This window comes from Triticum urartu, chromosome 2A (assembly GCF_056163025.1).
Source record: "Triticum urartu cultivar PI428250 chromosome 2A, HENAU_Tu73, whole genome shotgun sequence".
Taxonomy (NCBI): Eukaryota; Viridiplantae; Streptophyta; class Magnoliopsida; order Poales; family Poaceae; genus Triticum; species Triticum urartu.
Genome location: NC_141874.1, coordinates 672432782 through 672447887, shown reverse-complemented (window position 1 = coordinate 672447887; position 15106 = coordinate 672432782). Strand labels below are relative to the sequence as shown.

Sequence of the window (15106 nt, the reverse complement as noted above, 5' to 3'; positions counted from 1 at the left end):
AAATTTTCACTTATTCGGCTATGACTATTTAGATGCGGGGCCGAATTATGAACATCTATAGTTGCATACGGTGCTGAAAAATTACTAACACGAGGTGTAGCATATGATGGTTGAGAGTAACTGGCCGAATGGTTAGTAGTAGCATGGCCAATTCTCCCATCCATCGGTAAGGTTGGATTCACATATTGCAAATTAGTTGCTGATAAATAAAAGGGTGAAACACTTTCTTGTATGCTATTGGAAATTTTAACATGAGGTGTTTCAAATTGATTTACCAAACCCATCATGTTGTTCATCGGCATATGGATTTGTGGGGTTGCCGATGCATGAGAGTTAAGATACATATGTTGTACGTTGCTAGAATCATAAGAATTTGATGCATGAAAATTATTTTGCGTCGGCCCTTGCGCATAATTAGATGCATGATTGATAAAACTAGGGCTAGCCGATACATTATACTCATTAAGCGATCTAGCAACAACATATGAATTATTTGCATCTATAAAGGGGAATTGAGTATTCATATTACCTTCGTAGATTGCGAACCCTATATGACGATTTCTTTGTAGCAAGAACGGGCCGGAGACCGTTCGAAGCTTCGTCCCCAGCGGAGTCGTCAAAAAGTGTGTTCGCACATGAACACGTCACCGTGTACCCTCGACGCCGGGGGTGATGTAGCGCAGCTCACGTCGAAGGAGACCCGGCCGGAAGCGCGGTACGCAGGCAATCCGGCGGATGCTTTTGAGGACCAGAAACCCCACACGCCCGGGAGGGACCCCGTCAGGGCGCGCGGCGGCTATGGGATGCCCTAGGTAGACCTGATCGCCCCTAAGGCCTCGAGGTTCGCCGCCTTGCAACAAGAAGAGCAGACGAAGAACGAGGAAGAAGAAGAACTAGGGTTAAGGAGAAAAGATAAAAGATAAAAAGTAGTAGATTGATTTGTTCGATTGTGTGTTGTTGTTCAATCGGCCGTCGCCCCTTAGGTATATAAAAGGCGGATGGACTTCTCGGGCAAGGAAAGGTTAGAATTCACGTTCAAAACCCTAGTTTGGCTCAAACTCGGAATCCAACTTTCCAAAACGGTTCAGTTTGCAACTTGCGGCAGGAAAATCCAAAACCCGGACAAACATCCACAGAGTGTCCGGCCATCCTCGGAGGATGATCATTCCCGGAATGTCTGGCCATCCTGATGCAACTGCACATTTTCGGCTCTAACTTTTGTATACGAACTTCGATTGAGATGTTTTTTATATCAAAATTAACCGTTTCAACGAGACGCAAAATTTCATGTTGAAATTTTTTTCCATTTGAAGCCATTTTAATTGGGTTTCAAGCCATTCTTTAATCTGGTGTCAACGTGAGCATCTCTGAATTTGTCATAAATCCGAGCTCCGTTTTAGACCATCTTCATATCCATCTTGATCTTCTCGAAGAGAGCCATCTCATAGTGACTTTCAATAATATGTTCGAATTAATCTTGACATAGCTTCAAGCTACTTTTTGTAATCGTGTCACTTTTGAGCGTCATCACACTGTTTCTTTTCTCCAGGTTTGCTCAAATTCTTCTGGTATTGTATCACGCGCGCACTGTTTCTTTTCTCCAGGTTTGTTGCGCCGTATTCGCACCGTCGTTCGTCCGTCGTCTACCGCGGCGACGTCAGCGGTCAGCCGGCGGGATCGGTTTCGTCCGTGCATGGGCAGCATTGAGATGCAAGATACTACGGTCGCCGACTACCACCGCTCTACCGGCGATGCCTGAAGTCTGAACGGTGGTGGTTTCGTTGTACTGAGTTTTCAGATGGTCTGATCGTCTAATCAGATGACTGGTGCAGTAAGATCTTGTCCAAGTGACGGGTGAAAACCCACCTCGTCATTTCACATTTCTTTCAGATGATTGATAGTAAAAAAAGGTACTACTGCTCTAGTAGGAGTAGTATCTTCCAGTTCGGTGTGTAACTCGAGCACGCAACGCCTAGCTGGCCGGTTCGTGCCGACGCCCCGGCCGACAGTTCCAGCCAACGATGATCCAGTAGAAAGTTTCAGAATCCAGACCACTCCCAATCAAGGCAGCCAATTACTGATTCAAAAGGGGTTACGGTCACTAACAGCGCTGATGCTTCACCGCGGGCAAAACAGAGCGATCGACGCGGTAATATATTCAACCTAGGACACTGTAACTAGTACATAGGATTAGGTAAGTGACGGGGTCCTGCCTGGAAGTGTAAATTTCAACCTCGGGCGCTCAGAGAGATGAGGGCAGCGGTGAGGTCAGAGAATGATTATTGTTGAACTGCGAAGCCAGCGGTTTCACAAATACGGCCATGTCGCCATATCTAAGTTTCAGTTTCAACTAGGTGGTACGCGCAGTGTTACCAGTGCCACACAGTGTTTTCAGTTGGGATTAGGTAGTGGGAGCCTTGGACTTGGCTCACTGATTAAACTAGTCCAAATGTGGCTTTCGGATTGAGGGAATTTGGTGGGATTTTCCGTCCTTCCCCCTCCACGATGGATGGATCGATTGATTGACCTGTCGGTCGAGTTTGCTGGGGGGTGGGATTGCGTGAAATGACCCAATGACACACTGCTGCTGTAAGCCCCGCGTAACTTGGTGCTGATGGGCACCTTAATATGTTTCTTGCGACGACATTATCTACTTATAAGACTACAAAACTTGTTTATTCCGGGAAGACTTTAGAGGCGAAAGGGAGGGTTAATATTTTCTCCAGAGAAGATGAGTGCTTTTTGTTGCTGTTGAGGAAAATCGATGGGTGAAAATGGAAGACTCAACTGTTTCTCTGTTTGAGGCAAGCAAAGCCTGAACTTTTTTTTGAGGTGAAGGAAAGCCTGAACTTGTTGTGAAGCTTTGATTTCACGGGCCATGGTGTCGGTGTGGGCCTCTTAAGATGGTCAGACAGGGCAGGTATGGGCGGGCCGCCGCCTGTACAGCCCATGCATGGTAGACGAAAATATGGTAAAATACCCATAACCAGGACTTGTCTCAAAAAAAAACTAGGACAATTTGGTAGGGAAAATATGAGGTGCTTAAAAATATGAGGTGCTCTCACACATCAAATGCCCCCGTTTTAAAAAATATATTAAACACTCCCATGCTAAAACTTAAAAATACAAATAAAAAATTGAAAATCTTTGAAAAACAATTGTGAAGGACATATCTCTACAATGTCTAGAAATTATAAATGAATAGTAGAGACACACATGGAAAAACAAAGAAGAAGAAGATAAAGCCGCAATCTGGAATTTCAGGCCTCAACACAGAGTGCCCGTCGCCAGGCTAAGGCACGTTATATGTTTCTTTCTTTCAGCGACATTATTTACAAAGCTTAATTGTTTTAGGAAGACTGTGGAAGGGGAAATGAGGGGTAATTTTGGTTGAAAAGAAAACTGTGCCAAATAGATGAGTGCATTTTGTTGCAGTTGAAGGAAATGGATGGGTGAAAATGGTTGCCTGAATTGTCTTTCTTTCTCAGCTGAACCAAGGAAAGCTGTCGAGGGAGATAGGCAAGTGCTTTTTCTTGCTGCAGTTGAGGGAAACAACTTTGGTTAAAGAAGATTGCGCCACAGAGATGAGTGGCTTTTGTTTCTGTTAAGGAAAATCGGTGGGTCGAATTGGAATCCTGAACTGTTTTTCTTTTTTAGGCAGGGAAGCCTAAACTTGCTAACAAGTACTCCATCCGTTCCAAAATATTTGTCTTTCTAGAGATTTTAAATGAACTACCACATACGGATGTATATAGACATATTTTAGAGTGTAGATTCATTCATTTTGCTTCGTATGTAGTCATTTGTTGAAATCTCTAGAAAGACAAATATTTAGGAACGGATGGAGTAGTATGTTTTGGATTCATGGGCCACAAATATGGGCGTATGACCGTAAGGGCGAATCGGTCGCTGCCTGTAGAGCCCAAACTCGCCGTAGGACCACATGTCCGTATGTTTCCCTTAACTGAAACAAAATTATTTGTTTGTTTCGGTGACATTATCTTTTATCTACAAAGCTTAATTGTTTTAAGAATACTCTGGAAGGGGAGATGATTGCTTTTTGTTGCTGTTGAGAGAAATGGATGGGTGAAAATGGCAGGCTGGATTGTTTATCTTTTTGAATTTTGAGTTGAAGCAAGGAAAGCCTTTGTTGCTGTTGAGGGAAATAGACGAGTGCTTTTTGTTGCTGGTGTTGAAGGAAACATTTATTTTTGTTAAAGAAGATTGCGCCACATAGATGAGTGCTTTTTGTTTCTGTTGAGGGAAATCGATGGCTGGAAATGGAAGCCTGAACTGCTGTTTTCCTTTCTTTTTCAGGCAGGGAAAAGGCCTGAACTTGCGAAGAAGCAATGTTTTGGTTTCATGGGCCATAATGCGGGCCCCTTGAGATGTGCACGTATGACCGTATGGCCCTGATTGGCACACGCGGAATACCCAGCCCATAACTAAGACAATTTTTGGTTTGGCATTCCACATTTCCAAAGATACGAAGTGGCCCAGCTTCAAAGCCGCACGTGACGAGAATTCTCGGTCGCCGGCGGCCAGGAAAGGACATCTGGGAACGACCCCGCGCGCGCTTTTAATGTACTCCGCGACCTGTGAAGCCGACGCGACGACAAAGCGGCCAGCAGGATTGCAGAGGAAGCCAGGGCCACACACACCACCACCACCACCACCACCACCACGACGACGACGACGACGACGACACCACCAGGACGATCCTTTTCACCATCGTCGTGTTCCTGCGTCGCAGCTCGTCTCAAGCCCTGCCTGCCCCTCTCAGGTTCAGGTTCAGGTGCAGGTTCAGCGCGCACTGCTTGCACGTCGTTGTGACCGGCGGCCACACGGACACGGCCACACTTGGCCACTGGTGCAGCACAGCTCTGCACGCCCAACGAACCTGCAGCGGACATGTGTTCTGGACAAGTTACCCGGAGCTGAGTCTCCCTTTGGAGACCTTTGCTTCAGAAAATGGAAAGGGCCCCCTTACTTGCTTTCCCTTGTACTGGAGGCGCCTCTCGTACTCAAAGCACCAAGCTGTTGTTGGTGCTAAGCAAAATCGAGGCACGTGATCCAGCCGACGCGTGACATTCAGAGAAGCGTAAAAAAAATGCAGATATAGCCGGCGTGTTAGTGCTACGTATCTCGGAATTTGACGGCCATAATATAAGAAGTATCAGCCGGCTTGCACGTCCCAATCCGAGCGTAGCGTATACAGTCCCAGCCGTGTAGTCGAGACACGAGAGGATGCAGAGGCCGGTGAGCTCCCCGTCGCTGCCCGCTTTCGAGGACGAGGGGGAGGACCTGGAGGCCAAGCCGGAGAAGGCGCCCGCCGTCCGGCCGTATGCGGCGACGGAGCGGTCCGTCCACCTCGTGCCGCTCATCGTCCTGCTCTGCTTCGTCGTCCTCTTCATCTGCTCCCACGTCCCCTCCCCCTCTGGTACCCGCGTCGCGCGTGTGTGTGATACATTCATCAAACGTCTTGATACAGCTGCGCTGCTGATTCTGAGCTCTGCATTATGCTGCGCTTTTTTCTTTTTGGTCTGCAGATATGTCGAGCTTCGGAGGGAAGGCCGGGGGACGGAAGCCCAAGCTGCTCTGACGCGGACCAAGGAAGGAGACGATCATGACAAGAGCTCAAGGACTGAGGACGCGATATGCCAAAAAGATGTGAACGTTTTCTGCTTTCTTTCTTGATCTCAGCTGTGTTAGGCAGTAAGCTGTACTGATCTCGCTGCACCGATAATAAAACACATACAGAACGCAATAGTGCTGCTCTGATGATTCTCATCATGTTGGTTTCATGGTCCGGTGCAATTTGGCCACTCATAATTGTGTAGTGAACAAACCTCTCACCATTTCCTCGCTGAAGAGGGTATATAATGCAGCCTAGTTCTATCACCGTGGTCGACAAATGTCCGGTGTCTGATGTTGCCACGTGGTCGAACTTCCACTTGGCCACTCTTCACAGCACAGCACAACAAATTAAAACAAAGCATAAAAGAAGTTGTTTTCAGCAAAAGAATGAAAGCATGCCAGCAGCACTCTACCGAGTGAACTCTTGCACGCCCACACTTCTGGCTACAAAAAAAAAACTTAATTGGGCAACACAAGTATTCCTATCAGTGGTGGAATTATCCATTCAGTCCATTTGGGCCACAAAAAAATAACTGGGCTTTTGACACATTCACTGATCTATCAGTCTTGTAAAAACTCTGGAGAAGAAAAAAAACACATCAGAGAGGTGAATATCATACGCAAACATTGTGACACTGCAAGTGCATGATAATATTGTTTGATTAATTAAAATGGCTGTTACAAATTCCAAACTCTTTCGGTCCCGATAAATTTCAACCTTCAAACAGGTGAATTACAATACAGCAACCACAACGTTGCAGCGTGAATTAAACAACCCATCTCATGTCTATTTACATTCATGTATCAGCGAGATCATCATAGTATCAATCCCTGCGCAGGTTCCGGTTTCTTAGGAAGAGCAGCAGCGGGTGGCGGTGGAGACGCATCACTGGAATCCTCTACTGTAATGGGGAAAACTGCAGCGGTAGATATGGGGATATCTTCAGGGTTTTCAGAGACATGTATCTTTGTGATTTCACCATCCAAATCCCTGGGCTTTTCATGAGCGTCCGACATGTCAGCTTGTGCATACCCGGCCGCTACGGTCTTGCCCTCCTGCTCAGTGGCTATTTTCTCCTTTGCCTTTGCCCCGACGTCGTTCGCGGTATTCGCAACCTTACTGAAGGCACCAGTTACCCATGCAGCTCCAGTAAGGACATACCTGTTTTTCATGATGGCAGATCCAGCAGTGGAGACACCCTGTTCAGCAGCTGCAAGTGCTGACCTTGTCTTCTCGGAGACTAGATATTTCTGATCCATTTCCTTTACTTTATCGTTTACAACTGAAGTACCGACGCTGATCTTCTCACTCAGACCAATTCTCTTGTCAAAGGAAGATACTCGAGCAGTCGCAGTTGATGTGAGCTGATGCTTCTCATCCAAAGCTTTTGCTTTGTCGAGTGCATCCCTACCAAGAATGAACCCCTTGGCCAGCATGGTCCCAACGATGTCCTCTGCCTTCTCAAGAGCAGAGGACTTTGCATCTTTGGGCTGTGGATGCAAAGCAATGTAATGTAAGGAATTCCATTACCACCAGACAAAGACCATACTACAGACATGGATATTACACATCTCTAACCATACCTCTAGAGCAGCTAAAACATCAGCTGGTAGCTCATAATCAGTGGCTGGTGTTACGATGACAGCCATATCGACTATTGTGGCACCCTGCAACAGCAATCAAACCAGGCGCATCAGATATTCATCATAGGAGTAGTTCCAGCAAGTATAAAGCAATTAAGAAGCAGAAATAGACACAATTCAGTGACACGCTATGTATTTGCAAACAGATATCTATCTATCCAAAAGATATTGAGTTAGTATTGAAATTTCCGTTGGGCAATTGATTGGGTAAACTTAAACATTCGAATAAGCAAGCATGTACACATTATTTACTTGAAAGAGTCAATGGAACCAAGCAATATCTTTTTACATCATACTGTTTAAGCTGAGATCATGGGTCACAACTTACATAACATGGTTCATATGAAAAATAACTATGTTTAGTACTTCCAATTGAACTGTAAAACGTCTTATATTTTGATACAGAGGTAGTAACAAATACACAATTCATTCAGAAATATAGGGAAAGTTTTGTCTTGCTGTAGACCAGGTAAACAATATAAGTAGCTAAGTACTATATTAAACACATGCCGTAGAGCAGGTAAGCAACCTCACTTATCTCTAAAGTACTATATTCAACACATGCAACGTAAAGTTGGGCATTTATTAGGGACATAGAAGGAACAACACACTTATGTTGCACTGGAATATGAATTACGCCTTCTATATATATTCCAATGAATGGAGAATATTGGTGCATGCCATCAATGATGCGTAATTGCAGACAGCACATTTCACAAGCTCAAGCAACCATATATCCTTGGGGGGAAAGCAGGTTTTTTTTCAGAGATAGGAGGTAAAAAAGGTACCGTCAGAAGCATGGCTGTCTCAGCTCCTTGCTTATCTTTAAAAGTAATGTAGGCAACTTGAGACAGCTCGTCGCCACTGCAAAGTATTTAAAAGGTTAATGAGATTGATAGTACACAGTGGACCACAAGCATAATGAAGATCGTATTACTAACCTTTGCATTTCAACATGCACAAGGTCACCAGAAAAGGAAAAGAATTCCTTTACATCTCTTAGTGCTGCTTTTAGCGACAAATTGCTCACCATGACTGTGCTAAGCGTGCTTGTCTTCATCAAAGAAATAAAAGTATAAAAAGGAACAATTAATACTCCATCTCATAGGTAGTATGTTGTTCTAGGCTATATGAGAAGAAGCTCAGCAACACACACTTGTACAGTATCTGAAAAACTAATAAGTAATGCAGACTTCTATGCACTGTCACATAAATAACACCGATGGCCTAAATCGATAACTTGTGCCTTATCTTGTTTCTAGTAAGGCATTACACAATATCTAATGGGATTTCCTAATCAACATTACACAACCTCAGTTAAAAAAGAAAGAACTTACCACCTCCACAGCTCCGATCTATGTTAGAAAATGATGAATTTGTTCCCAATGTCTTAGGATTATTTTAAATCCGGTACCCCAAACTAATATTTTTGGACAAGATTGGCCACTAACTGTTCATATCAAATCGCTGGAAACATATGCAGCCACTTTATGCATCAAGCTTAATATTTCAACCTCAGATGTTCATAAAGTGATTTATTCATGCTAAAAACATCATCTCCTTCGAAGGTTTGCATGTTTAAACTGTGCCATCATGCTAGGTTTTATGCACAACAACTATTCAATCTGTATGCAGATCAGTATGTGCCGCTCGTAATGAACATGTATATAGCACTCACAGTCACCGCCAAGACCTTTTTGCCGTGACAGGCATTGTATGACCCCAACGATATTTTACTAGTCAGTGCAGCTAGCATATCAAATAAAATAAAATAGCTGAACTGTAAACTGACGTAATCAGCGCTCTTTTGCTATTATGAAATATAGAGGAGAAAGAAAGCTCAATATTCACCATGCACTGATTGTTACATAACATTCTTGGTGTTCACAATGCAATAAAAAGAAGTAATAAGATCATTTTTTTTGCACCTAATACTTCAGCACAAGCAAGCAGGCATAAACAGATAACATGGGACAGGATATTAACCAAGTATACACGCTGGTTAAACCACTCACTGCAGACATCATAATATCAAACAAAAGTTTGCCAAAAAAAAGGTTACGGAAGGCTGTTCATGGCTCACAAATCACAACACTTAGCCACAGTAACAATAACTAGATAAATCGACGGCACTGGCACCTAAGTGATTTGAGTACCCTATCAGCATTCTACATGAGTGGGCGGCAGATTCAGCCCGCCGGCCATCCCACATTCAGGCAGGTAGAATGCCGAGCGAAACCGGACGAGATTTCACTAGAATCGATTGGTAAGAAACGGCTGCCTCCGATACACTATCCCACATTACATTCCTAAGGGACACCAATTTCTGGAGCCAAAATCTCTACTTTCCCCATCTTTGGCAGGACAAATTGACAAAAAGAAAATTCTATCCAGGACTGCGTATGCCCAAATCTAGAACCCCCCCAAACCAAAACCCCTGCTTCTAAAGTCTAACACGCAAACCAAGACCAGATCAACAGAGCCAAGAAGCACTCGGGCCGGAAACGGCGCTGCCGCCGACGGCCGACAGAGAGAGGGGGGAACCGGGAGAGCTCACCGCCATGGCCGCGATGCGACGCCGAGATCTCCGAACCCTAACCGCTGACTTGAATCGGGAAACGGGAAGAAAAATATGCGAGAAATGGATCCGCCGTGTCCAGCGGGCGGGATTTATAGGAGGGGGGAGAAGGCGGAGACGCGGAGTGGAGTGGAGCAGGCGCCGGTTCCTGCCGTCCAACTCCAGCAGTAGACGTGGAGGCGGTGACGTGGCGACGTGTGGGGGCGCGCAGGCTGCTGGGACCCCACCACGCTCCGGCCCTTTTACTTTGGGCCCTGCCTGTTGGAGTGTTGGGTCCAGTCCAGGGGCTCGCAGCCTCAGCGGCCTCGCCACCGGTTGCTCAAAAAAATTTAAAAAGCCTACCTCGCCAACGAGAAAGCACAAATATTCCTCAAAAAGGAAAAAAAAACCGACAAAGCACGGGCAAGGTAGGGAGGGGAAGCGAAGCAAGGAACCCAATAAAGCGAAGTTCGTAAAGGAAATCCCGTCAAAAAAACAAAGTTCGTAAAGGAAATACTGAGTTCAATAAACGACACGGATATGGTGTACATGGGTACGCGTACATCTTTTATGAATAGTACATAAAAAAATAGCACTCTCTCTATTCCCATTCCTCTATGTAGTGCACATAGATTCAGGCGCAAATACCAATGTGTGGGCTGGCACAACAATTTGGACGAGAATGCCCTGCCTCGGTCTGTCCCAGCACCAAAGTGCCCACCTCATAAGAACAACTCTAGCAGACCCCACATCCGCCTCCGATCCGCAAAATAACCGTCGAAATACGGGTATGGGCCGAAAAGCCTGCCTGACCAGACCCCGCATTCCGTCTCGACCTGCAAAAAATTTTGAAGGGCGCGGCAAATTCCTAACCCCAACCCGGGAAAACGCGGGTTTCCCCCTCGCGGTTGCGGTGCCCTGCATCACAGAGAAGCAGTTGGCGGGAGGGACATTTCAACCCCGCGCTCTTTTCCCCCCTCCTTCCGCCGCCCGCTCGCCCTTGCTTCCGACCGCCCGCCGTTGGTGATTCCGGCCATATCTGCGGGCGGAATCGCGCCGCGGGGCCGCCCACACCCTCCCGCGTCGAGCGGCTGCACCGCTCCTCCGGATCCGGCGAGAAGAGCCGCCACCCGTCGCCGCCGTCGGGGATCGACCACCATCGAGCGCACCCCCTCGTTGCCGCCCGTGATCACCCGCCACCGGTTAGTCCCTTCTTTGTGATTTTTGCGAGCTGTGTAGTAGATTGACGCGCCGGTGTGCGTGTAGATGGAGTTGACCCCGTGCGAGAAATTCTTGCTATCCGATTCGTCCGATTCGAACGACTCGGATGTGGAGACCATGCTTGCGACCTTTCGGCGGCAAACATTAGTCATGGCACTTGCTGTGAAGGAGCATGAAGACGAGCACCGGAAGAGGAGACGAGGATCTACTCTCGGGCGTCTGTGCATTCCTCGGAATCGCCATCTTGGGAACGAGATGTTGATGCAAGACTATTTCGCGGAGAATCCTACATATCCTCCACACCTCTTCCGGAGAAGGTACAGAATGCGCCGATCCCTCTTTGTGAAACTTGTTCAAGCTTGCGAGGCAAATTGTCGGTATTTTACTCAAAGAAGGAATGTCGCGGGCTTAAAGGGATTTAGCGCATATCAAAAAATCTCCGCAGCTATGCGGGTGATTGCATATGGCGTTCCGGTTGACTATGCCGATGAGTATCTTCGCATTGGTGAAGATAGCACAATTGAGTCTGTGCGTAGATTTGCGAAAGTGATCATCCGTGTCTTCGGTCCTGAGTATCTTCGGGCACCCAATGAAGATGACACAAAAAAAATTGATGGCAGCAAATGAGAGGAGAGGTTGACCTGGCATGCTAGGTAGCATTGATTGTATGCATTGGAATTGGAAAATTTGCCCCAAGGCTTTGCAAGGAATGTATTGTGGCAAGTCTTGTGATGCAACAATTGTGCTAGAGGCCGTAGCATCCAATGATTTATAGATTTGGCATTGCTTTTTTGGTATGCCGGACATTCTCAATGATATCAATGTGTTGCAACGGTCTCATTTGTTTGCTAGGCTTGCTAGTGGTGATGCTCCTGCTTGCAACTACATTTATCAATGGGTATGAATACACAAGGGGGTACTATCTTGCAGATGGTATATACCCTCCTTGGTGCACATTTTTCAAGAGCATCAAAGAACCCAAAACAAAAAAAACAATGTGAATTTGCAAGGGTGCAAGAGGCAGCCCGAAAAGACATTGAAAGAGCATTCAGTGTTTTGCAATCTAGATTTGCCATTGTCCGTGGTCCTGCTCGTTTTTGGGATAAGAAAACCTTGAAGAACATCATGACATGTTGTGTTATCCTGCACAATATGATTCTTGAAGATGAGAGAGGAATGAACTTATAATTCTTTTACGACAATGTGGGTAGTCGTGTCAAACTAGCTAGAGACCTAAATCGCATTAGAGCTTTTCTTCAGATATACAAGGAGATTGAAAATGCAGACACACACTTTCAACGTCAGGAAGATCTCATTGAGCATCATTGGCAAAGGGCTGGACAGTGACTAATTTTTGTATTCATTTGTGTTTGTATTCATGACAAGTTTGTATTGCATTATTTAAGTTTGCTAAGGTGATTTGAATAATTATTTGTAATGCAGATGGTTATTTGTATTATGTTAGATTTGAATAATTCAGTTTATTTTCAATTGTTGAATTATGTTGGATTTGGTATTTGCGGGCTGATGATATGTAGGATGCAGCTGCGCAAAAAGCGGAACCCGCATAGCCGACCCGTAAAAAAGCATATTCCGCGAATATATTTTTTTACGGATCCGTTGGGGGGTCTGCATCTGTGCCAGCCCGCGCCGGCCCGCAAAAGCTGTTTTGCGCGAACTGCAAACGCGTTTTGCGGGCCGGCGGGATGCGGGGTCTGGTAGAGTTGCTCTAAGCACAGAAAAATGAAGGAACGAAGATTCATAGATGCTCAGCCTGTGACCTTGCGTCCGGCCGCGGACGGGGGCTCAGACCAGGATTGTGGTGATGTCGGCCGCCGTGGGGACGCTCTTTGTGGACGTGGTGACGCAGGCCGCCGGCCGCCGTGGAGATGCTCTTTGCGGACGTGGTGACGCAGGCCTCCGACTGCTGGCCGCGGATGTGGTGACGCCGGTCACCGGACAAGGAGGTCGGGGCGCCAACCGCCGGCCGCGGAGGGGCGGCAGCCAGGGTCGCGGTGACGCCGGCCGCTTGCCGTGGACGTCGGGCTGTCGACCGCAGATGTGGGATGCGGGCCACAGACGCGGGACGCCGGCGACCGATCAGACGAGGAAGTACTCGCATATGAAGTTTCACGAAGAAATCACATTCGTGGTAATCTGAACAAAAATGATAAAATCAAAACTATATTTAAAAACACTTTCTAATGAATAGTATGGGTGCCTTTGTATTTTCTTCACTAAAATACCATGTGTGTCAATATATCATAAAACTTCACATGTGAGTACAATGATCGACTAACTTTCATACCGCGAAATTTCAGAAATTTTATATTTTTTCTAATACCTTTTATGAATTTACTATTCACATGGGTGCGCGTGCACCATGTTCACCTTTGTATTTTCGGCTCAATAAAGGACTAGTGGAACATTTTTCTTTGGGATGTGCCCAGCGTCATTCGACCGATCCAAGGAAAGACCGGTCGTCACATTCATGAAATTGTGTGCATATGATGAAAAGTGCGTACGATTTTCGTATTGACGCGATCTCACTCATCCGTGGAATTCAACCAACGGCTGCTGAGGATTGTTGTAGTAGATCGTAAAAAATTCATAGTAGATGTAGTACGACTCTTCCTTCACGTCGCCTTCATTCTCTTCTCGCTCTCTCTTGTGACCTTTGTCTCCTCTTATCGCGACCCACTTTCTTCTTTTATGACTCCGGTGAGCTAGGAACCGTTGCCACACCATTGTGCGCTCGTAATTATAAGTGTAAAAATGTTGGAGAATGTAGCATGCAATTTTAAAAAAAATACGCTCACGCAAGATTTATCGAGAAGATGCATAGCAACGAGAGGGGAAGAGTGTGTCCACGTATCCTCGTAGACCAAAAGCAAAAGCGTTAGTTTAATGTGGTTGATGTAGTCGAACGTCTTCTCGATTCAACCGATTAAGTACCGACGTACGGCACCTCCAAATTTTGCACACGTTCAGCTCGATGACGTCCCTCGAACTCTTGATGCAGCAAAGTGTCGAGGAAGAGTTTCGTCAGCACGACGACGTGCTGACGGTGATGATGAAGTGATTCGCGCCATGTCCGATTCAGACTCCTTCCATGGGGAGATGGGGGGCGCCACCTCTTGTGGGCTGCCTTGTCTCTCCCCTATGGCCCATATCTTCCCCCGGGGTTTCGATAACACCCCCCCTCCTCCGGTACTCCGATACGTACCAAGATACATTTTGGAACACTTCCGGTGTCTGAATACCATCGTTCAATATATCAATCTTTACCTCTTGGCCATTTTGTGACTCCTCGTCATGTCCGTGATCTCATTCGGGACTCCGAACAATCTTCGGTCACCAAAACACATAACTCATAATACAAATTGCCATCGAAAATTAAGCATGCGTACCCTACGGGTTCGAGAACTATGTAGACATGACCGAGACACCTCTCCGGTCAATAACCAATAGAGGAACCTGGATGCTCATATTGGTTCTCACATATTCTACAAAGATCTTTATCGGTTAAACCGTAATGACAACATGCGTCATTCCCTTTGTCATCGGTATGTTACTTGCCCGAGATTCGATCGCCAGTATCTTCATACCTAGTTCAATCTTGTTACGGGCAAGTCTCTTTACTCGTGCCGTAATGCATCATCCCGTAACTAACTCATTAGTCACATTACTTGCAAGGCTTATCATGATGTGCATTACCGAGAGGGTCCAGAGATACCTCTTTGATACTCAGAGTGACAAATCCTATTCTCGATCTATGCCAACCCAACAAACACCTTTGAAGATACCTGTAGAACATCTTTATAATCACCTACTTACGTTGTGACATTTGATAGCACACAAGGTATTCCTCCGATATCCAGGAGTTGCATAATCTCATAGTCAAAGGAATATGTATAAGTCATGAAGAAAGCAATATCAATAGAACTTAATGATCATTATGCTAAGCTAACGGATGGATCTTGTCCATCACATCATTCTCCTAATGATGTGATCCCATTCATCAAATGAAAATACATGTCTATGGTT

The 15106-nt window shown here is 45.9% G+C and overlaps 2 protein-coding genes across 2 annotated transcripts; one reads left to right on the top strand and one right to left on the bottom strand.

Moving 5' to 3' along the window:
* Positions 1-5130: 5130 nt before the first annotated feature.
* On the top strand, positions 5131-5793 carry LOC125534010 (uncharacterized). Its single transcript, XM_048697316.2, has 2 exons — positions 5131-5440; positions 5550-5793. The coding sequence occupies exons 1-2, from the start codon at positions 5248-5250 to the stop codon at positions 5600-5602; spliced, it is 246 nt and encodes an 81-aa protein (XP_048553273.1). The 5' UTR covers positions 5131-5247; the 3' UTR covers positions 5603-5793.
* A 486-nt stretch (positions 5794-6279) lies between these two features.
* Positions 6280-10003, bottom strand: LOC125539639 (binding partner of ACD11 1). The gene is made up of 5 exons (XM_048703137.2): positions 9839-10003; positions 8223-8335; positions 8070-8145; positions 7222-7305; positions 6280-7128 (listed from the first exon to the last, which is right to left on the bottom strand). The coding sequence occupies exons 1-5, from the start codon at positions 9842-9844 to the stop codon at positions 6454-6456; spliced, it is 954 nt and encodes a 317-aa protein (XP_048559094.1). The 5' UTR covers positions 9845-10003; the 3' UTR covers positions 6280-6453.
* Between the last annotated feature and the right edge of the window lie 5103 nt (positions 10004-15106).

Coding starts and splice junctions, on each gene's coding strand:
- LOC125539639 (XM_048703137.2), bottom strand. Junction 8,146..8,222: donor GTGCATGTTGAAATGCAAAG/GTTAGTAATACG, acceptor AATACTTTGCAG/TGGCGACGAGCTGTCTCAAG. Junction 7,129..7,221: donor ATGTTTTAGCTGCTCTAGAG/GTATGGTTAGAG, acceptor TTGCATCCACAG/CCCAAAGATGCAAAGTCCTC.
- LOC125534010 (XM_048697316.2), top strand. CDS start 5,248: ATGCAGAGGCCGGTGAGCTCCCCGTCGCTGCCCGCTTTCGAGGACGAG. Junction 5,441..5,549: donor CCACGTCCCCTCCCCCTCTG/GTACCCGCGTCG, acceptor TTTGGTCTGCAG/ATATGTCGAGCTTCGGAGGG.